At 47.9% G+C, this 26,560-nt stretch overlaps 1 protein-coding gene across 3 annotated transcripts in view; it reads right to left on the bottom strand.

Annotated features, from left to right (window-relative positions):
• Window positions 1-18,677: 18,677 nt before the first annotated feature.
• The window catches only part of YWHAE (tyrosine 3-monooxygenase/tryptophan 5-monooxygenase activation protein epsilon), a 63,162-nt gene continuing 55,279 nt past the window's right edge, over window positions 18,678-26,560 (bottom strand). For 2 of the 3 annotated variants that reach the window (XM_033185193.1, XM_033185195.1), the window contains one exon: window positions 18,678-19,665. In XM_033185193.1, coding sequence (XP_033041084.1) covers window positions 19,613-19,665 — 53 coding nt within the window. In that variant the 3' untranslated portion in view covers window positions 18,678-19,612. Of the gene's footprint in view, window positions 19,666-22,820; window positions 22,868-26,560 lie in introns of all 3 variants that reach the window. The other variant, XM_033185194.1, reaches the window with a different exon arrangement.

The raw sequence follows: 26,560 nt of genomic DNA, 5'->3' as shown, positions 1-26,560 counted from the left end.
GTGGAGCTTGCAGTGAGCCGAGATCCGGCCACTGCACTCCAGCCTGGGCGACAGAGCGAGACTCCGTCTCAAACACAAACAAAAGGCCGGGCGCGGTGGCTCAAGCCTGTAATCCCAGCACTTTGGGAGGCCGAGACGGGTGGATCACGAGGTCAGGAGATCGAGACCATCCTGGCTAACACGGTGAAACCCCGTCTCTACTAAAAAATACAAAAAAATTAGCCGGGCGAGGTGGCGGGCACCTGTAGTCCCAGCTACTCGGGAGACTGAGGCAGGAGAATGGCGTGAACCCGGGAGGCGGAGCTTGCAGTGAGCTGAGATCCGGCCACAGCACTCCAGCCTGGCGGCAGAGTGAGACTCCGTCTCAAAAAAAAAAAAAAAAAAAAAAAAAAAAAAAAAAAAAAAAAAAAACAAACAAACAAAAAAGAAAACAGGAGGCACAGAGGGGCAGGACAGCGATCCTTCAGGAGGAAGGACCATTTGGGTAGTGTTATGGACTAAATATTTGTGCCCCTCTAAATTCATATGTGGTAGGATGCGGGGCTTTGAGAGATGATTACGTCAGGCATGAATTACATTAGTGGCTGGGTTTTTTTTTTTTTTTTTTGAGATGGAGTTTTGCTCTTATTGCCTAGGCTGGAGTGCAACGGCGCAATCTCGGCTCACCACAACCTCTGCCTTCTGGATTCAAGCAATTCTCCTGCCTCAGCCTCCCAAGTAGCTGGGATTACAGGCATGTGCCACCACGCCCAGCTAAGTGTGTATTTTTAGTAGAGAGGGGGTTTCTCCATGTTGGTCAGGTTGGTCTCAAACTCCCAAACTCAGGTGATCTGCCCGCCTTGGCCTCCCAAAGTGCTGGGATTACAGGCGTGAACCACCGCGCCCGGCCTATTTTCTTTTTAAAGTATATAATTCTGGCTGGGTGGGGTGGCTCAGGCCTGTAATCCCAGCACTTTGGGAGGCCGAGAGGCCAAGGAGGGTGGATCACCTGAGGTCAGGAGATCGAGATCAGCCTGGCCAATGTGGCGAAACCCTGTCTCTACTGAAAATACAAAAATTAGCCAGGTGTGGTGGCGTGTGCCTGTAATCCCAGCTACTAGGGAGGCTGAGGCAGGAGAATCCCTTGAACCTGGGAGGTGGAGGTTGCAGTGAGCCAAGATTACACCATTGCCCTCCAGCCTGGACAACAGAGTGAGACTCTGTCTCAAAAAGTAAATAAATAAATGATATAATTCAGTGGCATTGAGTACATTCCCATTTGTGCAACTACCACTTCTGCGTGGTTTGAAAACACCTCAAGATTCCAAAAGAAATCACCAGACCCGTTATGCAGTCCCTCCCATAGGTTTCAAAACAAGGAGGAAGTGGCCAGGCACGGGACTCGGACCTGGTATCCCACAGAGACAGCTGAAAGGACTGACCTGGTACCCCAGAGAGACTGCTGGAAGGACTCTGGCCCAGTACCCGACAGAGACCAGTGGAAGGACTCTGACCCCGTACCCCAGAGGGCCCACTGGAAGGACTCTGACCCAGTACCCCACAGAGACCACTGCAAGGACTCTGACCCGGTACTCCACAGAGACCACTGCAAGGACTCTGACCCGGTACCCCACAGAGACTACTGCAAGGACTCTGACCCGGTACCCCACAGTTCTAAGGAAGAGGGTTAGTCCACGGAGCTGCAGAGGTGCCCGCTCCGGCTCTATGGGGTCAGCTGGATGTGACTCAGGTCCACCTCTGAGGATGGGCTTTGGGTCCTGAGCTCATGGACACAAGCAAATTGGTGTTAAAACTTGATGGCGTTTGCTTGTATTCCTTTCTCCAGTCACTCAACAACCACTTAATGCAGACAGTGTGCCAGGTGCTGAAGCCACTGCCCCTGGGGTGAGTTATGAGAGGGTCAGCCTCTCCTTCCTTTGCCTTCCCATCCCCATCGAGAGAGGAGCAGCTCCTCTGGCATGGGGTGGGAGCGCAGGACCTTGGGAGGCGGAGGGAACCCCGTAGAGCTTCCTGGAAGATAGGAGTGGTGGGGAGGACGGGCCACTGGTGCCAGCCTGTGACTGCTCCCGCCTGTGTCCCCTCCTTCACAGTTCCCCTGGGAGTGGCAGCCCCTTGGCTGGTGGGGTGGGGCCCACCAGAAAACCCCAGGCCCAGGCCCTCCTTAGCAGAGACCTCTCTGAGACGCTCTGGCAGCTTCAAGGGACCACTACGTGGCTCAGTTGGCAGCGTCTCAGGGGGGCTCCAATGTGGATTTGAGTGTTTTCCTCAAATGTCCTGGACGGTGAAAGACTCTTGGGAACTTTGCATAACGCAAGAGGCAAAGGGAAGGAGATTCAGTGTGACTAAGATTGATTGCATTTTGGGTAGCCCAGTAGGATACGGGCTCCGAGAGGGGTTGAACTGAATTCAGGAGTGACGTGACAGTTTCTGCATCAAGTTCATACACATGATACAGAGGTGAACAGCACACAGCGCCCAGCTCTCCGGGGACTGGCAGTCTAGTGGAAAACCACCCCTGCCCCCACATTCTTTCTTGAGAACATTCTGAGGAATTTTATACCATGGTGATCCTTTATCTGATGTTATCTCTACAAGTTCACAAAGTTGCTGCAGCCCATTTTGCAGGTAAGAAAACAAAACTCCAGTGACTTAGTGACTTTCTTACAACCTAATACTATCAGATTCTGCCGGGCGTGTGGCTCACACCTGTCATCCAGCACTTTGGGAGGCCAAGGCAGACACATCACCTGAGGTCAGGAGTTCGAGACCAGCCTGGCCAACATGGCGAAATCCCATCTCTACTAAAAATACAAAAATGAGCCGGGCATGGTGGCGGGCACCTGTAATCCCAGCTGCTCAGGAGGCTGAGGCAGGGGGAATCGCTTGAACCTGGGAGATGGAGGTTGCAGTGAGTTGAGATCGTGCCACTGCATTCCCCACTGGGTGACACAGTGAGACTCTGTCTCAAAAAAAAAAAAAAAAAAAAAAACGAATACTACTATCTCATTAAGTGAACAGAATTGTATTGGGGTGTGTGTGTGTGTGTGTGTGTATGTGTAAGTTCTGGGGTACCTGTGCAGGAGGTGCGGGTTTCTAACATGGGTAAATATGTGCCATGGTGGTTTGCTACACAGATCAACCCACCACCTGGATATTAAGCCCAGTATCTATTAATTCTTCTTCCGGATGCTCTCCCTCCCCGACCCCTCTCCCTGACAGGCTCCAGTGTGTGGTGTTCCCCGCCATGTCTCCATGGGTTCTCATCATTCAGTTCCCGATTATAAGTGAGAACATAAGGCATTTTGTTTGTGTGCGTTTTTTAAGAGATGGAGCCTTGCTATGTTGTCTAGGATGGTCTTGAACTCCTCGGCTCAAGTAACCCTTCTGCCTTAGCCTCCCAAAGTGCTGGAATAACAGGTATGAGCCAGCTGGGAGCGGTGGCTCATGCCTGTAACCCCAGCACTTTGGGAGGCCGAGGCGGGTGGATCACCTGAGGTTGGGAGTTCGAGACCAGCCTGGCCAACGTGGTGAAACCTCATCTCTACTAAAAATACAAAATTAGGCCGGGCGCGGTGGCTCACACCTGTAATCCTAGCACTTTGGGAGGCCGAGGAGGGCAGATCACAAGATCAGGAGATCAAGACCATCCTGGCTAACACAGTGAAACCCTGTCTCTACTAAAAATACAAAAAATTAGGGTGTGGTGGCAGATGCCTGTAGTCCCAGCTACTCGGGAGGCTGAGGCAGGAGAATGGTGTGAACCTGGGAGGCGGAGGCTGCAGTGAGCTGAGATTGCGCCCCTGCACTCCAGCCTGGGTGGCAGAGCGAGACTCTGTCTCAAAATAAATAAATAAATAAATAAATAAACAAACAAACAAACAAACACAATTAGCTGGGCGTGGTGGCACATGCCTGTAATCCCAGCTACTCAGGAGGCTGAGGCAGGAGAATCGCTTGAACCCAGGAGATGGAGGTTGTAGTGAGCCGAGATCCTGCCATTGCACTCCAGCCTGGGCAACAAGAACAAAACTCCATCTCAGAAAAAACAAAAACAAAAGAAAAAAATTGGTGTGAGCTACCATGCTCTTGTGTGTTTTAGGTCTAATGTATGAAGCAAAGTGCTGGCCAGACATCTCATGGGTTAGTTAACGCACCACCACACATGGTCACAAACAGCAGGGAGCTGCACCGTATCCTTGAACAGAGGGATGACAGGTTGCACGCTGCTGAGGAAGGTGAGGCGGCAGCTCTGTGCAGGGTGGGTTGAGAGGGGTTACATGAGAGGCAGGGCACTGGCTCAGAGATGGCTGGCACTGAGTCAGGTCGAAAACAACGGGGCCCCAGCCAGCAGAGCATGCAACAGAGGATAGAACGGCAGATGGAGAGGACGCGAGGGCCTGTTCCAGGGTGAAAAACACAAACTGCCATATTCATTCAGTAAAAAGTTGTCACTTTTTGGGAAAGGATTGTTTTTTGTGTTTTTTGTTTTTGTTTTTTGAGATGGAGTCTTGCTCTATTGCTCAGGCTAGAGTGCAGTCGCGTGATGTTGGCTCACTGCAACCTCCGCCTCCCGGGTTCAAGCGATTCTCCAGCCTCCTGGGTAGCTGGAACTACAGGCGTGCGCCACCATGTCCGGCTAATTTGTTGTTGTTGTTGTATTTTTAGTAGAGACAGGGTTTCTCCATGTTGGTCAGGCTGGTCTTGAACTCCCAACCTCAGGTGATCTGCTTGCCTCGGCCTCCCAAAGTGCTGGGATTACAGGCATGAGCTACCACGCCTGGCCTGGAAACGATTGTTTACACCAAACCTTTTTTGGCACTAAGATAAAAATGGCTACCAACCACATTTGCCCGTTCTCATGTAAGCTATAAGTAATTTCTGTAAAAGACTGGATGTTAGAAAATTTCTAGAAAAAAAATGCGCTAGTTAAGAGACAGTGGCTGGTTGCAAAAGATTTATCTCTCAAGGAGGGAAACTGAATACCACAGAGCAGGACAACAGATTAAAAGGTAATTTTGGAGGGTGAAGAAAACATCACCAAGTGATCGCTGGTCTTCCTCCAAGCAGAAAGACTTTCCCGCACCTTACTGTCTCAGCTCTTCTGTGTCTGCATAGGGTTAATGATAAAACGAGCTTTGCAAGCTGAGCAGCTCTGCCAAGGTGGGAAATCTTTGCCAACCTGAGCAGAAATCACCAGGCAAAGGTACATTCCTTCCTTTCTGTTCCACGCCAGTCACACAAATCTGTGTCTTTAGGAGGAAGAGACTTGTTTTTGTGCCAGTTTTTGACTTAGAGAAACAAAAGAAAATGCCCTGATAGCAAATATCTTTAGCGAGATTCTCCAGTCACCTGTTTATCGAATTCTTGGTGTCTCTGCCATCGGAGGAGAGTGTGTTAGGACAGAGCCTCAGATCCCTTGCCATGAAAGGGAACATCAGCCAGACATGGTGGTTCATGTCTGTAATCCTAGCACTTCGGGAGGCCGAGGAGGGCGGATCACGAGGTCAGGAGTTCAAGACCAGCCTGGCTAACACCGTGAAACCCCATCTCTACTAAAAATACAAAAATTAGCCGGGCGTGGTGGTAGGCATCTGTAATCGCAGCTACTCAGGAGGCTGAGGCAGGAGAATCACTTGAACCTGGGAGGCAGAGGTTGCAGTGAGCTGAGATCACACCACTGCACTCCAGCCTGGGCAACAGAGTGAGACTTGGTCTAAAAAAAAAAAAAAAAAAAAGTGGGCGGGGCACAGTGGCTCACGCCTGTAATCCCAGCACTTTGGGAGGCCGAGGTGGGTGGATCACAAGGTCAGGAGTTCAAGACCAGCCTGGCCAATATGGTGAAACCCCATCTCTACTAAAACTACAAAAATTAGCTAGGTGCAGTGGCAGGCACCTGTAATCCCAGCTACTTGGGAAGCTGAGGCAGAAGAATCACTTGAACTCAGGCAGCAGAGGTTTGCAGTGAGCCAAGATTACACCATTGCACTCCAGCCTGGGAGATAGAGGGAGACTCTGCCTCAAAAAAAAAAAAAAAAAAGGATACTTAATAATCATAGATTTCATCAGAATAGTGAGTTTATCTTTAAATGTATATCAAATGCTTAGATTTAGAATCCGTAGTTATTGAGAAACTACTGTAGTAGCAAAAAGTACTTAGCACTTACTGTGTGCTGGGCACTGATCCAATCACTGTCTATACAAACGCCGACTTTTTTTTTTGAGATGGGGTCTCGCTCTGTCGCCCAGGCTGGAGTGCACTGGCGCGATCTCAGCTCACTGCAGCCTCTGCCTCCCGGATTCAAGCAATTCTCCTGCCCCATCCTCCTGAGTAGCTGGGATTATAGGTGCACGCAACCACGCCTGGCTAATTTTTGTATTTTTAGTAGAGACGGGGTTTCTCCATGTTGGTCAGGCTGGTCTCAAACTCCTGACCTCAGGTGATCCGCCTGCCTCGTCCTCCCAAAGTGCTGGGATTACAGGTGTGAGCCACTGCACCTGGCTTTGTATTTTTTTAGTAGATGGGTTTCACCATGTTGGCCAGGCTGGTCTCAAACTCCTGACCTCAGGTGATCCGCCCGCCTCGGCCTCCCAAAGTGCCGGGATTACGGGCGTGAGCCACCACACCCGGCCACTAGAAGAGTTTTAATACACGGGTTATGGAGTAATGAAATGGTTCACTCGTTTCAGCATCAAATCATCTTTTCAAAGTAAACTGCTGCATTTCTAACTGCTGCTACTTGAGGCAATAAATATAAAAACACACTGCCATCTCATCTTTATTCTGTGCTACTGGACGATGCTATCTCTTAAAAGTGGCTGTGTTCCCCAAGAATGTATTAATGTAATTTTGGACGCAATGCAAAATACTTTTTATGGTGGCCTTGATCCAACACAAAAAGCAGTAGCGAAGCTGCAAACGCTGCAAGCGACACATACCCTAGGAGAGGGCGCCCCCTGGTGGGAATCGGTAACATCAACAGATTCAGACACGCCAGCTCCAACGTGGGGAGCACCCAGGCTGCTCAACAGGTCTTGACCCTTCTGTGTACTGATTTTTTTTTTTTTTTTTTTGAGATACCAGGCTGGAGTGCAGTGGCGCGATCTCGGCTCACTGCAAGCTCCGCCTCCTGGGTTCCTGCCTCAGCCTCCCTAGCAGCTGGAACTACAGGCGCCCGCCACCGCGCCCGGCTAATTTTTTGTATTTTTAGTAGAGATGGGGTTTCACCGTGGTCTCGATCTCCTGACCTTGTGATCCGCCCACCTCGGCCTCCCAAAGTGCTGGGATTACAGGCATGAGCCACCGCGCCCGGCCCTGTGTACTGATTTCAACAGCTTTGACTGATTGACTGATGGACTGATTGATTGAGACGGAGTCTCACTCTGTCCCCCAGGCTGGAGTGCTGTGGCGCGATCTCGGCTCACTGCAACCTCCACTTCCCGGGTTCAAGTGATTCTCCTGCCTCAGCCTCCCGAGTAGCTGGGACTACAGGCACCCGCCACCATGCTCGGCTCACTGTTTGTATTTTTAGTACAGACGGGGTTTCACCGTGTTAGCCAGGATGGTCTCGATCTCCTGACCTCAATTGATCCGCCTGCCTCGGCCTCCCAAAGTGCTGGGATTCCAGGTGTCAGCCACCATGCCGGGCCTTGCAATTCCTTTTCTAATGAAAAAAGTCACTAGGAGAATAAAATGAATTTGCATGGATAAAGCACTTTCTATAAAAACATCATGACCGGGCGCGGCGGCTCACGCCTGTAATCCCAGCACTTTGGGAGGCAGAGGCGGGCGGATCACGAGGTCAGGAGATCGAGACCATCCTGGCTAACACGGTGAAACCCCGTCTCTACTAAAAAGTACAAAAAAACTAGCCGGGCGAGGTGGCGGCGCCTGTAGTCCCAGCTATTCGGGAGGCTGAGGCAGGAGAATGGCATAAACCCGGGAGGCGGAGCTTGCAGTGAGCTGAGATCCGGCCCCTGCACTCCAGCCTGGGCGACAGAGCGAGACTCCATCTCAAAAAAAAAAAAAAAACACACATCATAAAACGTTTGTTACACAAGTAAATGATATTAATAAACATGGAAAACCACATAATACACATACATTCAATAACACTTACTTTCTTTTCTTTTTCTTTTTTTTTTTTTTTTTTTTTTTTTTTTTTGAGACGGAGTCTCGCTCTGTCGCCCAGGCTGGAGTGCAGTGGCCGGATCTCAGCTCACTGCAAGCTCCGCCTCCCGGGTTCACGCCATTCTCCTGCCTCAGCCTCCCAAGTAGCTCGGACTACAGGCGCCCGCCATCTCGCCCGGCTAATTTTTTGTATATTTTAGTAGAGACGGGGTTTCACCGTATTAGCCAGGATGGTCTCGATCTGCTGACCTCGTGATCCGCCCGTCTCGGCCTCCCAAAGTGCTGGGATTACAGGCTTGAGCCACCGCGCCCGGCCAACACTTACTTTCAAAGGTGGTCATGTTCCTCCAAAAATAGTTCAGTCCTTCCGTTGTTTGCTCCAGACCCACTTTTACATGACCCAGGACAAAAGAGAACAATTTAAAACATTTTTGGGCCGGGCGCGGTGGCTCACGCCTGTAATCCCAGCACTTTGGGAGGCCGAGACGGGCGGATCACAAGGTCAGGAGATCGAGACCATCCTGGCTAATACGGGGAAACCCCGTCTCTACTAAAGAATACAAAAAACTAGCCGGGCGACGAGGCGGGCGCCTGTAGTCCCAGCTACTCGGGAGGCGGAGGCAGGAGAATGGCGTGAACCCAGGAGGCGGAGTTTGCAGTGAGCTGAGATCCGGCCACTGCACTCCAGCCTGGGCGACAGAGACAGACTCCGTCTCAAAAAAATAAATAAATAAATAAATAAATAAAACATTTTTGGCAGAGAATACAAAATCAGATTAAGTGACAGACCTAGTGATACTGAGAATACGTGAATTGAGCCGCTTCACAGTTTTGAAAGAACAGAGTGCACAATCCTTTTCATTCCCCTCTAAAAATGGTATCTGTTAAAAAGAGATAAATATTAATGCCTCTCTATTTGGGGCCTAACAATTTACTATGTTTTTCACCAAAATGATATTCTGAAACAAACAAAGGATCTTACTTTTCCTTTGTCTATTATCTCTGATACCTTCATTTCCTCCAAATGGAAGTAAAACTTAGGAGTGATAATTAGCTGGGTGTGGTGGCGGGCGCCTGTAGTCCTAGTTACTGGGGAGGCTGAGGCAGGAGGATGGCGTGAACCCAGGAGGCGGAGCTTGCAGTGAGCTGAAATCGCGCCACTGCACGCCAGCCTGGGTAACAGACCCAGACTCCATCTAAAAAAAAAAAAAAAAAAAGGCAGGAGTGATTTAGTATCTGGTACATGGGGTAGGAAAGCTGTTGAAATGAAGTGTTTTTCCCTCACAGCAGTACACGCAGGCCACCAACCGAAGCCTAAAGACACTGAAATCAAGCCAACAAGATTTTTGTTTTTTGTTTTTTTTTTTTAAGACAGAGTCTTGCTCTGTCGCCCAGGCTGGAGTGCAGTGACACGATCTCAGCTCACTGCAGCCTCCGCCTCCCAGGTTCACGCAATTCTCCTGTCCCAACCTCCCAAGTAGCTGGGATTGCAGGTACGCGCCACCATGTGTGCAGCAGACTCGGGGCTTACACAGGACTGCAGGATATCTGCAGACGTGGGGAATGGAAGCATGAGGGCCTGTTCAGATTGGTGTAGCCCTGTGACTCCAAAGGTCAGGGCCTAAGGAAGGGTCAACAAATTGTGCCTTCAAAAACTGTTAAATGCGGCCGGGCGCAGTGGTTCACACCTGTCACCCCAGTATTTTGGGAGGCCAAGCCAGGCGGTGGCTAATTTTTGTATTTTTAGTAGACGGGGTTTCACTCTATTGGCCAGGCTGGTCTTGCACTCCTGACCTCGTGACGCCTGTAATCCCAGCACTCTGGGAGGCCGAGGCAGGTGGGTCACCTGAGGTCAGGAGTTCGAGACCAGTATGGACAACGTGATGAAACCCCATCTCTACTAAAAACACAAAATTGGCCGGGCGCGGTGGCTCAAGCCTGTGATCCCAGCACTTTGAGAGGCCGAGACGGGTGGATCACGAGGTCAGGAGATCGAGACCATCCTGGCTAACACAGTGAAACCCCGTCTCTACTAAAAACTACAAAAAACTAGCCGGGCGAGGTGGCGGCGCCCGTAGTCCCAGCTACCCAGGAGGCTGAGACAGGAGAATGGCGTGAACCCGGGAGGCGGAGCTTGCAGTGAGCTGAGATCCGGCCACAGCACTCCAGCCTGGGTGACAGAGCGAGACTCCGTCTCAAAAAAAAAAAAAAAAAAAAAAAAAAACCACACACACACACAAAATTATCCAGCTGTGGTGGCAGGCACCTGTAATCTCAGCTACTCGGTAGACTGAGGCAGGAGAATCGCTTGAACCCGGGAGGTGAAGGTTGCAGTGAGCTGAGATCGCGCCATTGCACTCCAGCCTGGGTGACTAGAGGGAAACTTGATCTCAAAAATAAAAAGAGGCTGAGATGGGAGGATCATTTGAGCCCAGGAGTTTCAGGCTGCAGTGAACTATTACCATGCTACTGCATGCCCACCAGAGTGATAGAGGGAGACCCTGTCTCTTTAGGAAAAAAAACAAAAAACAAAAAACTGACCATATCCAATGTCAGTGAAGATGTGGAGTAGCTGGAACTCTCATGCCCAGCTGATAGGACCGTAAAATAGTACAACTCATTTAAAAAACTGTTTTGCGGCCAGGCACGGTGGCTCACACTTGTCATCCCAGCACTTTGGGAGGCTGAGGCGGGCGGATCACAAGGTCAGGAGATCGAGACCATCCTGGCGAACATGGTGAAACCCCGTCTCTACTAAAAATACAAAAAAAAATAGCCAGGCGTGGTGGCAGGTGCTTGTAGTCCCAGCTACTCGGGAGGCTGAGGCAGGAGAATGGCGTGAACCCGGGAGGCGGAGCTTGTAGTGAGCCGAGATCGCTCCATTCCATTCCAGCCTGGGTGACAGAGCGAGACTCCATCTCAACAAAACAAAACAAAACAAAACAAAAACTGTTTTGCAGTTATCTACTGTAATGTCTGATGACCCAGTCAGTCACATTCCTACTTATAAATGCATACATGTATATACCAAAATGCACGTCCAAGAATATCTGTAACATCATTTGTAACATCCAAAACATGAAAATACTCCAATGTCCATCCACAGAACAGTGGTATACAATTGCCACAGAATACGACATAGCTAGTTATCACAATGACATGGATTCATACAACCAACACGCTGAGAGATAAAACTCCAGAAAATACTGTATGATTCCATTTATATCAAATTCAGAAACTACCAAGACTAACAGAAGTTGATACTAGATTCCATTTTGGGGGTGAGAGAGTAAATGATGAGAGGGGATCTTAACAGGGTCTTACACAATGCTGGTCCTGTTCTAGTTCTTGATGTGGGCGGTCGTAAAATGGTGCATTCCCTTTGTGAAAATGCATTAAGCTATTTTTAATGGTTTAAGTTTTTATGTTACACTTGAGTAAAAGTTTACTTTAAAAATACAGCAACAGCATACAAGAACATTTCTGGGCTGGGCGTGGCGGCTCACGCCTGTAATCCCAGCACTTTGGGAGGCTGAGGTGGGTGGATCACCTGAGGTTGGGAGTTCGAGACCAGCCTGACGAACACGGAGAAACCCCCGTCTCTATTAAAAATACAAAAAGGGGCCGGGTGCGGTGGCTCAAGCCTGTAATCCCAGCACTTTGGGAGGCCGAGACGGGCGGATCACGAGGTCAGGAGATCGAGACCATCCTGGCTAACACGGTGAAACCCCGTCTCTACTGAAAAATACAAAAAACTAGCCAGGCGCGGTGGCGGGCGCCTGTAGTCCCAGCTGCTCAGGAGGCTGAGGCAGGAGAATGGTGTAAACCCGGGAGGCGGAGCTTGCAGTGAGCTGAGATCCGGCCACTGCACTCCAGCCTGGGCGACAGAGCCAGACTCCGTCTCAAAAAAAAAAAACAAAAACAAAAAGTAGCCGGGTTTGGTGGCATATGCCTGTAATCCCAGCTACTTGGGAGGCTGAGGCAGGAGAATTGCTTGAACCTGAGAGGCGCAGTTTGCGGTAAGCCGAGATCATGCCATTTCACTCCAGCCCGGGCAACAAGAGCAAAACTCTGTCTCAAGAAAAAAAAAGAAGATTTCTGTACATCCTCACCATAACAGCATATAATATAAATCTAATTACTGCAATTAAAGCAGGTGAAATTGACATCTTATCTCCTGTTTTGGCTTACATCTCCTTAATGACAAACAAGATAAAACCTCTTTAGGGTTGTTTGTTCCTGGAATTCTTTTTTGTTTTTTGGAGACAGAGTCTCACTCTGTCCCTCAGGCTGGAGTGCAGTGGCCGGATCTCAGCTCACTGCAAGCTCCGCCTCCCGGGTTCATGCCATTCTCCTGCCTCAGCCTCCCGAGTAGCTGGGACTACAGGCGCCCGCCACCACGCCCAGCTAATTTTTTGTATTGTTAGTCGAGACGGGGTTTCACCTGTTAGCCAGGATGGTCTCCATCTCCTGACCTCGTGATCCGCCCACCTCGGCCTCCCAATGTGCTGGGATTACAGGCTTGAGCCACCGTGCCCAGCCAGCACCAGGATTTTAAATCCCAAAGACAAAAATCTTTGTGAAGACCCAGGAACAAGCACTCACCATGGGGCAGAAGCACGAGCGCCAACAAACGCCCGGAGTCACAGGCATGACTGGAACGCGCGGCTGGTGGCTCTTGTGAGGGAAGAAAATGCCTGGACATAACTGACACTGCCGGGTTGTGTGGTTAGACGCTCTTAGACGTTCTTAAATCCAGTTATGTGAGAAACAAGTGTCAAAAAGCAAGGGATTTAAAAAAAAAATAACTTTCTGGCCAGGTGCAGCAGCTCATGTCTGTAATCCCAGCATCTTGGGAGGCTGAGGCGGACGGATTGCTTAAGTCCAGGAGTTTGAGACCAGCCTAGGGAACATGGTGAAACCCCGTCTCTACAAAAAATACAGAAATTAGCCAAACGCGGTGGGGCACGCCTGTGGTGCCAACAACTTGGGAGGCTGAAGCAGGAGGATCCCTGGAACCCAGGATGCTGAGGTCACACTGAGCCGTGATCGTGCCACTGCACTGCAGCCTGGGTGACAGAACAAGACCCTGTCTCAAATAAAAATAAAAAAATAACTTTGTCTCTATACACAGCAGGCCAGTTACCTCCTGTCCAGCACAGTGAGCTGGTGCTATGAGGGCTGACCCAAGCTCTGCCCCAAAGCAGGAGCTGAGAACGTTTCCCAGAAGGCAGGCACACTGGAAATGTCTCCACCAAAAGCAGCTACAAATGAATGTGACCTTAAGGTATTAAGGCTTTGGTTCTGTGGAAAACTGTCACGGCTCTTAGGCAACCTGACAACTCATAACCATTGTTCTCCACATGGACTGTGGCTCTACTTGTCCAAGGTAAAGTATCTTAAATTGGAAAGAAGTATTGATCCAATTGTAAAATTTTTTCTTGAAACTTTCCAAATTAAGTTAAATTTAAAAAACAAAAATTGCCAAAACCTTAACCTACAAAATAAACTTTTTGGACAGTAGCCACCTGAGCTCTAAATAATGGTATCATTTATATCTCAATTCTTTTTTTTTTTTTTTTTTTTTTGAGACGGAGTCTTGCTCTGTGGCCAGGCTGGAGTGCAGTGGCCGGATCTCAGCTCACTGCAAGCTCTGCCTCCCGGGTTTAAGCCATTCTCCTGCCTCAGCCTCCCGAGTAGCTGGGACTACAGGCGCCCGCCACCACGCCCGGCTAGTTTTTTTATTTTTTAGTAGAGACGGGGTTTCACCGTGTTAGCCAGGATGGTCTCGATCTCCTGACCTTGTGATCCGCCTGTCTCGGCCTCCCAAAGTGCTGGGATTACAGGCTTGAGCCACCGCGCCCGGCCATATCTCAATTCTAATACACTGATGAATATGCATACTGCAGCTTTTCCAAGACACGTATTAATTATAAAACATATACTGACCTCGAAAATGTGGCTGGATGCGGTGGCTCACGCCTGTAATCCCAGTACTTTGGGAGGCAGAGGCAGGCGGATCACAAAGTCAGGAGATCCAGACCATCCTGGCTAACACGGTGAAACCCTGTCTCTACTAAAAATACAAAAAAATTAGGCCGGGCGCGGTGGCTCAAGCCTGTAATCCCAGCACTTTGGGAGGCCAAGACCAGGGGATCACGAGGTCAGGAGTCCGAGACCATCCTGGGTAACACGGTGAAACCCCGTCTCTACTAAAAATACAAAAAGCTAGCGGGCAAGGTGGCTGGCGCCTGTAGTCCCAGCTACTCAGGAGGCTGAGGCAGGAGAATGGCGTAAACCCGGGAGGCGGAGCTTGCAGTGAGCTGAGATCCGGCCACTGCACTCCAGTCCGGGTGACAGAGCGAGACTCCGTCTCAAAAAAAAAAAAAAAAAAAAAAAAAAAAAAATTAGCCGGATGTGGTGGTGGGCGCCCGTAGTCCCAGCAACTCCAGAGGCTGAGGCAGGAGAATGGCGTGAACCTGGGAAGCGGAGCTTGCAGTGAGCCGAGATCCCGCCACTGAACTCCAGCCTGGGCGACAGAGTGAGACTCTGTCTCAAAAACAAACAACAACAAAAAAAGTTTAAATACTTTAAATGATCACTTTAGAATATATTAATAAGGGGGAATAAAGTATTTCGAGAAAACACTGAGTTTGAATGAAGAGCAAAGGTAGTATGGCCTAATGGGACTCTTCAGTGATACAGATGAAGTTTATTCTGTATTTGAATCATCAGCTGTGCAGCTGTCAGCAAGTTCTTAAGTACTTCCCATTCAGCTTTCCTATCTGCAAAAACGCAGGCAGCAGCTCACCTGATGACTCTTGAGCACTTACCTACTAGATTTCAGACATTGCTGAGTAATGACCACAGTGCCTGGTGCAAAGCTGATACTCAGTGTTAGCAAAATTATTTGATTTTGAGACACAGTCTCGCTCTGTCGCCCAGGCTGGAGTGCACTGGCAGGATCTCGGCTCACTGCAAGCTCCGCCTCCCGGGTTCACGCCATTCTCTGCCTCAGCCTCCCGAGTAGCTGGGACTACGGGCGACCGACACCATGCCCGGCTAATTTTTTGTGTTTTTTATCAGAGACGGGGTTTCACCTGTTAGCTAGGGTGGTCTCGATCTCTTTACCTCGTCATCTGCCCACCTCGGCCTCCAAAGTGCTGGGATTACAGGCTTGAGCCACCGCGCCCGGCCATATCTCAATTCTAATACACTGATGAATATGCATACTGCAGCTTTTCCAAGACACGTATTAATTATAAAACATATACTGACCTCGAAAATGTGGCTGGATGCGGTGGCTCACGCCTGTAATCCCAGTACTTTGGGAGGCAGAGGCAGGCGGATCACAAAGTCAGGAGATCCAGACCATCCTGGCTAACACGGTGAAACCCTGTCTCTACTAAAAATACAAAAAAATTAGGCCGGGCGCGGTGGCTCAAGCCTGTAATCCCAGCACTTTGGGAGGCCCAGACCAGGGGATCACGAGGTCAGGAGTCCGAGACCATCCTGGGTAACACGGTGAAACCCCGTCTCTACTAAAAAATACAAAAAGCTAGCCGGGCAAGGTGGCTGGCGCCTGTAGTCCCAGCTACTCAGGAGGCTGAGGCAGGAGAATGGCGTAAACCCGGGAGGCGGAGCTTGCAGTGAGCTGAGATCCGGCCACTGCACTCCAGTCCGGGTGACAGAGCGAGACTCCGTCTCAAAAAAAAAAAAAAAAAAAAAAAAAAATTAGCCGGATGTGGTGGTGGGCGCCCGTAGTCCCAGCAACTCCAGAGGCTGAGGCAGGAGAATGGCGTGAACCTGGAAGCGGAGCTTGCAGTGAGCCGAGATCCCGCCACTGAACTCCAGCCTGGGCGACAGAGTGAGACTCTGTCTCAAAAACAAACAACAACAAAAAAAGTTTAAATACTTTAAATGATCACTTTAGAATATATTAATAAGGGGGAATAAAGTATTTCGAGAAAACACTGAGTTTGAATGAAGAGCAAAGGTAGTATGGCCTAATGGGACTCTTCAGTGATACAGATGAAGTTTATTCTGTATTTGAATCATCAGCTGTGCAGCTGTCAGCAAGTTCCTTAAGTACTTCCCATTCAGCTTTCCTATCTGCAAAAACGCAGGCAGCAGCTCACCTGATGACTCTTGAGCACTTACCTACTAGATTTCAGACATTGCTGAGTAATGACCACAGTGCCTGGTGCAAAGCTGATACTCAGTGTTAGCAAAATTATTTGATTTTGAGACACAGTCTCGCTCTGTCGCCCAGGCTGGAGTGCACTGGCAGGATCTCGGCTCACTGCAAGCTCCGCCTCCCGGGTTCACGCCATTCTCCTGCCTCAGCCTCCCGAGTAGCTGGGACTACGGGCGACCGACACCATGCCCGGCTAATTTTTTGTGTTTTTTATCAGAGACGGGGTTTCACCTGTTAGCTAGGGTGGTCTCGATCTCTTTACCTCGTCATCTGCCCACCTCGGCCTCCCAAAGTGCTGGGATTACAGGGGTGAGGCACCGGTGCCCAGCTGATAAAGATCTTTCTTATAAACCTGTACCAATCACCTCTTTCCTAATTACCTTTGTAAGTTTCTCTGAGTGGCAGGTTCTGTTTCTTCACCTTGCAAACATCGCCACACCTATTGAAAATGCTCGTGCATCTTCAAACTGCTGACTGAACGTCTTAAGAAACCCTTTCACGGGCCGGGCGCGGTGGCTCAAGCCTGTAATCCCAGCACTTTGGGAGGCCGAGACGGGCGGATCACGAGGTCAGGAGATCGAGACCATCCTGGCTAACACGGTGAAACCCCGTCTCTACTAAAAATACAAAAAAACTAGCCGGGCGAGGTGGCGGGCGCCTGTAGTCCCAGCTACTCGGGAGGCTGAGGCAGGAGAATGGCGGGAACCCGGGAGGCGGAGCTTGCAGTGAGCTGAGATCCGGCCACTGCACTCCAGCCTGGGCGACAGAGCGAGACTCCGCCTCAAAAAAAAAAAAAAAAAAGAAACCCTTTCACAAAGCAAAAGTCACGTGAACCAACTTGGGACAGTTGTAACATTGGTATTGCCTCATTACAAGATAAAAAACCAGCAGCGCCACCTGCATGAAGCATGTTTTCGTAAGAAACACCCCCCATTACATGAGCTCATCTGAGCTCTGCGAGTCGTTCACGCATTAGTGTTCAGTGTGGCGGCGGCAAATCCCTGCACCCCACGAGTGGTTTCTTCCAACTCGGCAACAGACTTGACACTTGGATTCTGACCTGTAGCAGGTGTGCTGGAAACAAGAGCAAATCAACTTGAAAGCTTCTTGGAGGTTGCTCAAGACAGATAGCAGTATGTGATTATATTCAATGGTCTCCCTAGCCCTCGGAAACGCAACTCACAAAAACATGTTTATTCTCATTGCCAGCACTCACTAAACACGACTGGGGTATCACGAATCTGTTCATTTCCTAAATCTCTGCTACTAAGAGTTTAAGCTGAGAGTAAATTTGCGGTCTCAACATCCAATTTTAGAAGACAAGTGTGACGAGGAAGCATTTATCAACTCAAAAGTGTTTACTGACACAGGGAATCTAGAAATGTACCTTCCAGATATATACAAATATTTAAGCAGAAACTGCTGCAAGGGTATTTACTGCAGCACCTGCCCAAAAGTAGCAAACTGATCTTGACAAAAATCAGGTGTACATCAATGTTAGAGTCAGAGTGAGACACATCTAAATGCCTTACATAAAAAGATCTACAGTAAATAGGTATCTACACACACTGATGTATGAACTGTTAATGGAAAGAAGCTTCTTATAGGGAGTGTTTCTGGGAAGGGAGACTGCCACTTGCTGTCTACAACGTGTGCATGGATTACTATCAAAGGATTGAGTAGTTCTCCACTACTGCCTCTGGAGGAAGAGGGCACACAGTTTCACCTCTTAAGAATTATTGTGGCCGGGCGCGGTGGCTCAAGCCTGTAATCCCAGCACTTTGGGAGGCCGAGACGGGCGGATCACGAGGTCAGGAGATCGAGCCATCCTGGCTAACACGGTGAAACCCCGTCTCTACTGAAAATTACAAAACACTAGCCGGGCGAGGTGGCAGGCGCCTGTAGTCCCAGCTACTCGGGAGGCTGAGCTTGCAGTGAGCTGAGATCCGACCACTGTACTCCAGCCTGGGCGGCAGAGCGAGACTCCGTCTCAAAAAACAAACAAAAAAAAAGAATTACTGTAAGACATGCAGCCTTATTTGGTTGTACAAAATACTACGCTAGAAAATGATCCATAATTACACTTTGTACTACTTATGTTGTACTTTAATGATTAAAATAAATACCCTGTTGCTGCCTGGTCTGGAGGACAAGACACGCCATCAACTGACTCAGTGTTCTTCACAACCAGACTACAGGCAAATTTTTTCCAAAATATACATCTTTGGGAAGCAAACAAATTATTTATGGAAGAAAAAAGGAGGAATGTTTCACATTCAGGCAAACATAATACTGACAGTGTGCTTGGACTAGAGATTTTATTTTAGAAGTATAAAGGATGGAGGCGCGATGATATTTGGCATTTTTAATTTAGGTTTGTTTTATTTAAGTTTAATGTTAATTCCATGCTGTGTTTCAGTAAGAACAATACAGATTCTGTATCTGTGGCTCCAGTCAGATATCCAGTAGTACAAATTAGCTTCAAGTTACACATACTGAACAAAAGAGGTTGAGCGAGCGAAGGAGGGGAGGAGTGAGGGGAAGGAGGTAGGGGGAGGGGGAAGGAGAAGAAACAAAGAATTGAAGAGGCATGCAGGCTTTTCCACACCACCTTCAACGTTAACCTGCTTCAGTGGGAGAGTAAAGTAGGCAAGAATGAGCAGCCACGGATTGTTGAACTGTTACCAGCACCATGCTTTTCAGCAACATTTCAGCAGAGTTTGAAACACTTTTTTACAGCAAAACCATGACAACAAGCTCCCTCCCCAAAAACCACCTTTAACCATCTCAAGCTAACACCCAATTACTTTCAAACACTGGTATAAAATACAGTTTAAACAATTAGAAAACTGATACCACTTATGCCTCTATAGTGTGATTAACCTCTCTCAGATGCTTGTGCATCACCTAGAAGTCTAATGGCTTTCAAATGTAATTTCCATTTCTAATGGTGATCTTGCCACATCTGGCACGGAGACAACACAGTAATGCTGAAAAAGCCTCTATGCAGTCCTGTTAGTGTCTTAAAGAACCTAAAAGCTGGGACCAGTAAAATCCACAGAAATTCACTCTTGCCTTTAAGAACTTTTGAAAACGGTTTTTAAAAAAAAAAAAAAAAAAAAAAAAAAAAAAAAAAAAACCAAAAACCCAACAGGGCAGGAACCTAAATTCTGAGACCAAATGTAAAAGTCAGATTTGGTGGTTCTCAGTGACAATGGGGACTTTCCAAGGGGTGGGATGGGGAGGAGGGGTGGTGAGAGATGGTTTCTCTTGTTGGCTTTTATGTCTCACTGATTTTCGTCTTCCACGTCCTGCAGCGCTTCTTTATTCTGCTCTTCACCTGTTGAAAAAAGAAAAAAAGTTAAATTATTTCTTACTGACTACATTAGGCTATGGTAGCCACAAACAAAGGTGTCGTTCTAAGCATAAAGACTCCTTCTATTTGCTACGATTGATATTAAACACAGGCAAAGGACTTCTATCATCCTTGACACCTGAGATGCCTAAGCCAAGAAGGGATTATGGTCCTGAAAATATTTATCGGTCAACAGAATGAAAAAACTGATGCGCAGTACAACTCAATGCTTTTATGCTAAACAAGCTCTTAAAGTAGACAGCCAAGGAAACCATCTTACTAGAATGATGTTCAAGCTTTCACATAAATCTTGGGTCAAAATACTCTTTCTCAATAACCTCACCTCTTCAACAATCAAAGAGTATTTTGCAAACATTTTGCAAAATCTAATTTACCCACAAGCTAATTTTCAGAAATGACTCAAAATAGTTCACTGAGCAATAAAGTGTTCTTAAGAAGTTCTATAGTATTTTACTGTGGGGTTCTGCTGTTGTGAGTATTTCACCTTTTGTATCTTGGCCAGATACACCAAACTATCATCAGGTTTTACTGCAGAGTGAAACACAGCATGCTCAAAGTAAATCAGACCACTGAGGTTATTAAAGAACGGCATTTGGACCACTTCACTCATGCTATTTGTCTTTCGCCTTTAAACAGGGTGATTGCCCGAAGGAGTTTCAACTGCACTATGACATGCAATAGAAAGCCAGCCTACTGGTTGGAGGGTATCTACCTATTAGTATGCATTAAACAAGTCAGCCGAAATAAAGAAGCATGCAGGCTTTTCCCTTAAAAATGATGTAACAGGTAAAAGTTACATTCACTTGTACTTAAAAAAAAAAAACCACTTACAATTCCTATATACTTAACTAGTTTGAATCAAAATAAATGAAAAATCAACCCAAGAATCATAAACGTTCAGATGACCATCCATCCATAATGCTTGTTAAATTATTTAAACAGGATGGACAAACACCACCAAACTAGCTGCCTACAAACATGAAGCATTTACACTGAGGACAGCTTTGAAACAGCCTAAAAGATCTCAAAGTGATAAATGTCACAGCATTAAAGTTTCAGTGAAGACAGTTTTAAAATCTCTTCTGTGATGGAAATGTTTGACATTGATATGTGACTTCAAAAAAAAAAAAAAACACTAAGCCTGAGCAACACAGTGAAGCCCCGTCTCTACAAAAAATAAAAATAAGGCCGGGTGTGGTGGCTCATGTCTGCAATCCCAGCACTTTGGGAGGCCAACGCGGGCAAATCATCAGGTCAGGAGATCAAGACCATCCTGGCTAACATGGTGAATCCCCATCGCTACTGAAAAAATAATACAAAAAATCAGCCAGGCATGGTGGCACATGCCTGTAATCCCAGCTACTTGGGAGGCTGAGGCATGAGAATCGCTTGAACCCAGGAGGCGGAGGTTGCAGTGAGTCAAGATCACGCCACTGCACTCCAGCCTGGGTGACAGAGTGAGACTCTGTCTCGAAAAAAGAAAAGAAAAAAAAAAAAAAAAAAAAACTAAAAGTAATATGTACGCTGGGAACGGGAATGGGGCCACATGTCTATATATAGTCTCAGTACTTGGGGGACTGAGGTGGGGGGAGTTCTAGTCTGCAGTGAGCTTTGAAGTCACTGCACTCCAGGCTGGCTGACAAAGCAAGACCCTGTTTTTATTTTATTTTATTTTATTTATTTATTTTTTTTTTGAGGTGGAGTCTCGCTCTGTCTCCCGGACTGGAGTGCAGTGGCCGGATCTCAGCTCACTGCAAGCTTCCGCCTGCCAGGTTTACGCCATTCTCCTGCCTCAGCCTCCCGAGTGGCTGGGACTACAGGCGCCCGCCACCTCGCCCAGCTAGTTTTTGTATTTTTAGTAGAGACGGGGTTTCACCGTGTTAGCCAGGATGGTCTCGATCTCCTGACCTCGTGATCCACCCGTCTCGGCCTCCCAAAGTGCTGGGATTACAGGCTTGAGCCACCGCGCCCGGCCAAGACCCTGTTTTTAAAAAATTTAAAAAACTGGCCAGGCGTGGTGGCTCACAAATTTCAGCACTTCTGGAGGCCGAGGCGGGTGGATCACCTGAGGTTGGGAGTTCAAGACCAGCCTGGCCAACAGGGAGAAACCCCATCTCTTCTAAAAATACAAAAAATTGGCTGGGCGTGGTGGCGCATGCCTGTAATCCCAGCTACTCGGGAGGCTGAGGCAGGAAAATGGCTTGAACCCAGGAGGCAGAGGTTGCAGTGAGCCGAGATCACGCCCCTGCACTCTAGCCTGGGTAACAAGAGCGAAACTCTGTCTCAAAAAAGTGTAAAAAATTAAAAAACTACTTAAGGTCGGCCGGGCGCGGTGGCTCAAGCCTGTAATCCCAGCACTTTGGGAGGCCGAGGCGGGCGGATCACGAGGTCAGGAGATCGAGACCATCCTGGCTAACACGGTGAAACCCCGTCTCTACTAAAACATAAAAAAAAAAAACTAGCCGGGCGAGGTGGCGGGTGCCTGTAGTCCCAGCTACTTGGGAGGCTGAGGCAGGAGAATGGCGTGAACCCAGGAGACGGAGCTTGCAGTGAGCCAGGATCCAGCCACTACACTCCAGCCTGGGCGACAGAGCGAGACTCCATCTCAAAAAAAAAAAAAATAAAAAAAAAATAAAAATTAAAAATAAATAATAAATAAATAAAAATAAAAAACTACTTAAGATACATAAAGATTTTTAATTCATAATGCAAACGCAAAAAAAAAAATTGCTTAGGGATGAAAGAACTGATGGACACCCAACTGTTCTCCAAAGGACAGTAATGTATTCAAATGCAGGAAACATGACAGGAACATTCACGCTCGTTAACAGCAAATCACTGCCAAAATATCGTTAACACACAACACTAGAACACAACTCGCTCGTAAGCAACCATGAGATGTGCCAGAAGTTCCAAGTAACTTAGGCGTAAAAATGTCACTGTCATACACATCACAGCCAACCACAGGAGGCAGGAGGAGAGGCCAGAAAAGGATTAGGCCAGCGCCCTGGAAGGTGGAACAGGCAGAGTCTGTGAGCAACAGGACGATCATACACAGGCATGATTAGTGAAGAACCAAAACTGAAAGCAGAATTCATTGTGCCATGAACATGACTTACAAAGTAGAGTTTTTAGGAAAGGAAGAGTTGGGTTTTCCTTTAGGAATCTATATTGCAAGGAAAAAGGGAGGGAGAACAATCATATGATAGCAACATTACAAGAAAAATAAACCACCAGAGCAGGACAAAGGAAAACATCAATGACATAGGAGGCAGACTTGGGTCTTTATACTTTGTATAAACTTCACTCTAAGAAACAATCTGTCTCCTCCTCCCTTCTGCTCTGCGAAGGATGGAATATCCTCTTCAAAGGCATACAAATACTAGGGGAAAAGGATTCCCTGGGTATGTTTCTTTCCCCAGTGTATCTACATCTTGGAGGCAGAGGAACAGGCAGAGAGAACACGTATTTCCTATCTATGGATTGGTATATGAACTAATCCTCTTATCACAGGGTAAAGGGACTAAAATCACTTGAGAAAAAGCAATATCCCTCCCTTTAAAGAAATTATGTTCCAACATGCTGGGACAGACATTAACATATTCTAAAGTTAAAAGACATAAAGACCCTGTCTCTTTAAAAAAAAAAAATCTAAACAATCCTTAAACTAAATGCAAAGTCACATCCTAGTAAACTGCCAATTTCATGACGATTCTCCTATAATCACCACGGAACCCAAGTCACAAAAGTAGTATTTTATTTCGTGAGATCAAATTTTATGTTGCCCAAGGTAGTGTCCAACTCCTGGGCTCAAGTGAGCCTTCTGCCTCACCGTGCCAAACAGCCAAGATTACAGGCAGGCACCATTGCAGTTTCAAAACCTATTTATTAAAAAATGCAATACCAGGCCAGGTGCGGTGGCTCAGGCCTATAATCCCAGGACTTAGGGAGGCCGAGGCAGGTGGATCACAAGGTTAGGAGATTGAGACCATCCTGGGTAACACGGTGAAACCCTGTCTCTACTAAAAATACAAAAAAATTAGGCGTGGTGGCGGGTACCTGTACTACCTGTAGTCCCAGCAACTCAGGGAGGCTGAGGCAGGAGAATTGTGTGAACCCGGGAGGTGGCGGTTGCAGTGAGCAGAAATCACGCCACTGCACTCCACCCTGGGCGACAGAGTGACACTCCGTCTCAAAAAAAAAAGAAAAAAGTAAATACTCTATTTTTTGACAAATTCAACTTCTCAAACTGATGCACAATTTCTTTGTACCCACAAATATTTGTGTATTCAGTTTGTTAGTTGTACCAGAACGTCAGCAGACAACCTGAATTTTTTACCGTTGAACCATTTCATGACTGGAAACATTATATAAATAAAAATGTTTCATTTAATAAAAATTAATTGTAAAAATTAGTCTGCTTAACCAAATTTGATCAACTGCTTTACAGACTCAATAGGAACGCAAATTAATTTCACTACATTTTTTTTTTTTTTTTTGAGACAGAGTCTTGCTCTGTCGCCAGGGCTGGAGTGCAGGATCTCGGCTCATTGCAAGCTCCGCCTCCCGGGTTCACGCCATTCTCCTGCCTCAGCCTCCCTAGTAGCTGGGACTACAGGCGCCCTCCACCACGCCCGTCTAACTTTTTTGTATTTTTAGTAGAGACAGGGTTTCACCGTGTTAGCCAGGATGGTCTCGATCTCCTGACCTCCTGATCTGCCCACCTCGGCCTCCCAAAGTGCTGGGATTACAGGCGTGAGCACCGCGCCCAGCCGAATTTCAATACATTTTTAAAAACTGCGAGGTTATTACCCTTTTTTTTTTTTTTTTTTTTTTTTTTTTTTTGAGGCAGAGTCTCGCTCTGTCGCCCAGGCTGGAGTGCAGTGGCCGGATCTCAGCTCACTGCAAGCTCCGCCTCCCGGGTTTACGCCATTCTCCTGCCTCAGCCTCCCGAGTAGCTGGGACTACAGGGCCCGCCACGTCGCCCGGCTAGTTTTTTTTGTATTTTTAGTAGAGACGGGGTTTCACAGTGTTCGCCAGGATGGTCTCGATCTCTGACCTCGTGATCCGCCCGTCTCGGCCTCCCAAAGTGCTGGGATTACAGGCTTGAGCCACCGCGCCCGGCCTTTTTTTTTTTTTTTTTTGGACGAAGTTTCTCTCTTGTTGCCCAGGCTGGAGTGCAATGGAGCGATCTTGGCTCACCGCAACCTCTGCCTCCTGGGTTCAAGTGATTCTCCTGCCTCAGCCTCCTGAGTAGCTTGGATTACAGGTGCCCACCACCACGCCTGGCTAATTTTTGTATTTTTAGTAGAGACGGGGTTTCTCCATGTTGGTCAGGCTGGTCTCGAACTCCCGACCTCAGGTGATCCGTCCACTTCGGCCTCCCAAAGTGCTGGGATTACAGGCATGAGCTACCGTGCCTGGCAATGTTTTTATTTAAAAAAATAATAATAATAATGAAAATGGCCAGGCAGGGTGGCTCACAGGGAGAGACTCCGCATCACAAAACAAACCAAAACAAAAAATGAGCCGGGCGCGCTGGCTCACATCTGTAATCCCAGCGCTTTGGGAGGCCGAGATGGGCAGATCACGAGGTCAGGAGTTGGAGCCAGCCTGGCCAACATAACATAGTAAAACCCTGTCTCTTTTAAAAATACAAAAAATTGGCCGGGCGCGGTGGCTCAAGCCTGTAATCCCAGCACTTTGGGAGGCCGAGACGGGCGGATCACGAGGTCAGGAGATCGAGACCATCCTGGCTAACACGGTGAAACCCCGTCTCTACTAAATATACAAAAAATTAGCCGGGCGAGATGGCGGGCGCCTGTAGTCCCAGCTACTCGGGAGGCTGAGGCGAGTGAGAATGGCGTAACCCGGGAGGCGGAGCTTGCAGTGAGCTGAGATCCGGCCCCTGCACTCCAGCCTGGGACAGAGCGAGACTCCGTCTCAAAAAAAAAAAAAAAAAAAATACAAAAAATTAGCTAGGCGTGGTGGCGGACACCTGCAGTCCCAACTACTAGGGAGGATGAGGCAGGAGAATCACTTGAACCCGGGAGGCGGAGGTTGCAGTGAGCTGAGATAGCGCCATTGCACTCCGGCCTGGGCAACAAGAGCGAAACTCCGTCTCAAAAAAGAAAAAAAATAAATAATAATAATAATAATGAAATACACACACACACAACTTTCAAGTCAAATCACTTTTATTACTTTTTTTTTTTTTTTTTTTTTTTTTGAGACAGAGTCTCGCTCTGTCGCCCAGGCTGGAGTGCTGTGGCCGGATCTCAGTCACTGCAAGCTCCGCCTCCCGGGTTTATGCCATTCTCCTGCCTCAGCCTTCCAAGTAGCTGGGACTACAGGCGCCCGCCACCTCGCCCGCTAGATTTTTGTATTTTTTAGTAGAGACGGGGTTTCACCGTGTTAGCCAGGATGATCTCGATCTCCTGACCTCGTGATCCGCCGTCTCGGCCTCCCAAAGTGCTGGGATACAGGCTTGAGCCACCGCGCCCGGCCTACTTTTATTACTTTTTATTACTTTTACTCTCAGAAACATGTCCCCAGGGGTGAGAGGGTATCATTTCCTCAAGTCAATCCCGCTTCCCAAACTCTCCACATGCTTTCCCTCTATCAACAGGCAGAGAGGTACCAGCATCTGAGCAGGGGTGACTGTCAGGAGTCCACAGCTGTTTGGCCATTCTTCTTCATAGTTGTTAAAACCATTTTTTTCCCTTAAGAGATGGCACCTCATTCAGTCATCCACGTTAGAAGGCAGTGGCGCAATCAAGGCTCACTGCAGCCTCAAGATCCCCCAACCTCACTGAAGTTTTTTTTTTGAGACAGTCTAGCTCTATGAAGCCTCACTCTG

Source organism: Trachypithecus francoisi, unplaced genomic scaffold, assembly GCF_009764315.1.
Source record: "Trachypithecus francoisi isolate TF-2019V2 unplaced genomic scaffold, Tfra_2.0 Lachesis_group20, whole genome shotgun sequence".
Lineage (NCBI taxonomy): Eukaryota > Metazoa > Chordata > Mammalia > Primates > Cercopithecidae > Trachypithecus > Trachypithecus francoisi.
The sequence above is the reverse complement of the archived record's forward strand: the minus strand, read 5'-3'. Positions and strand labels throughout refer to the sequence as shown.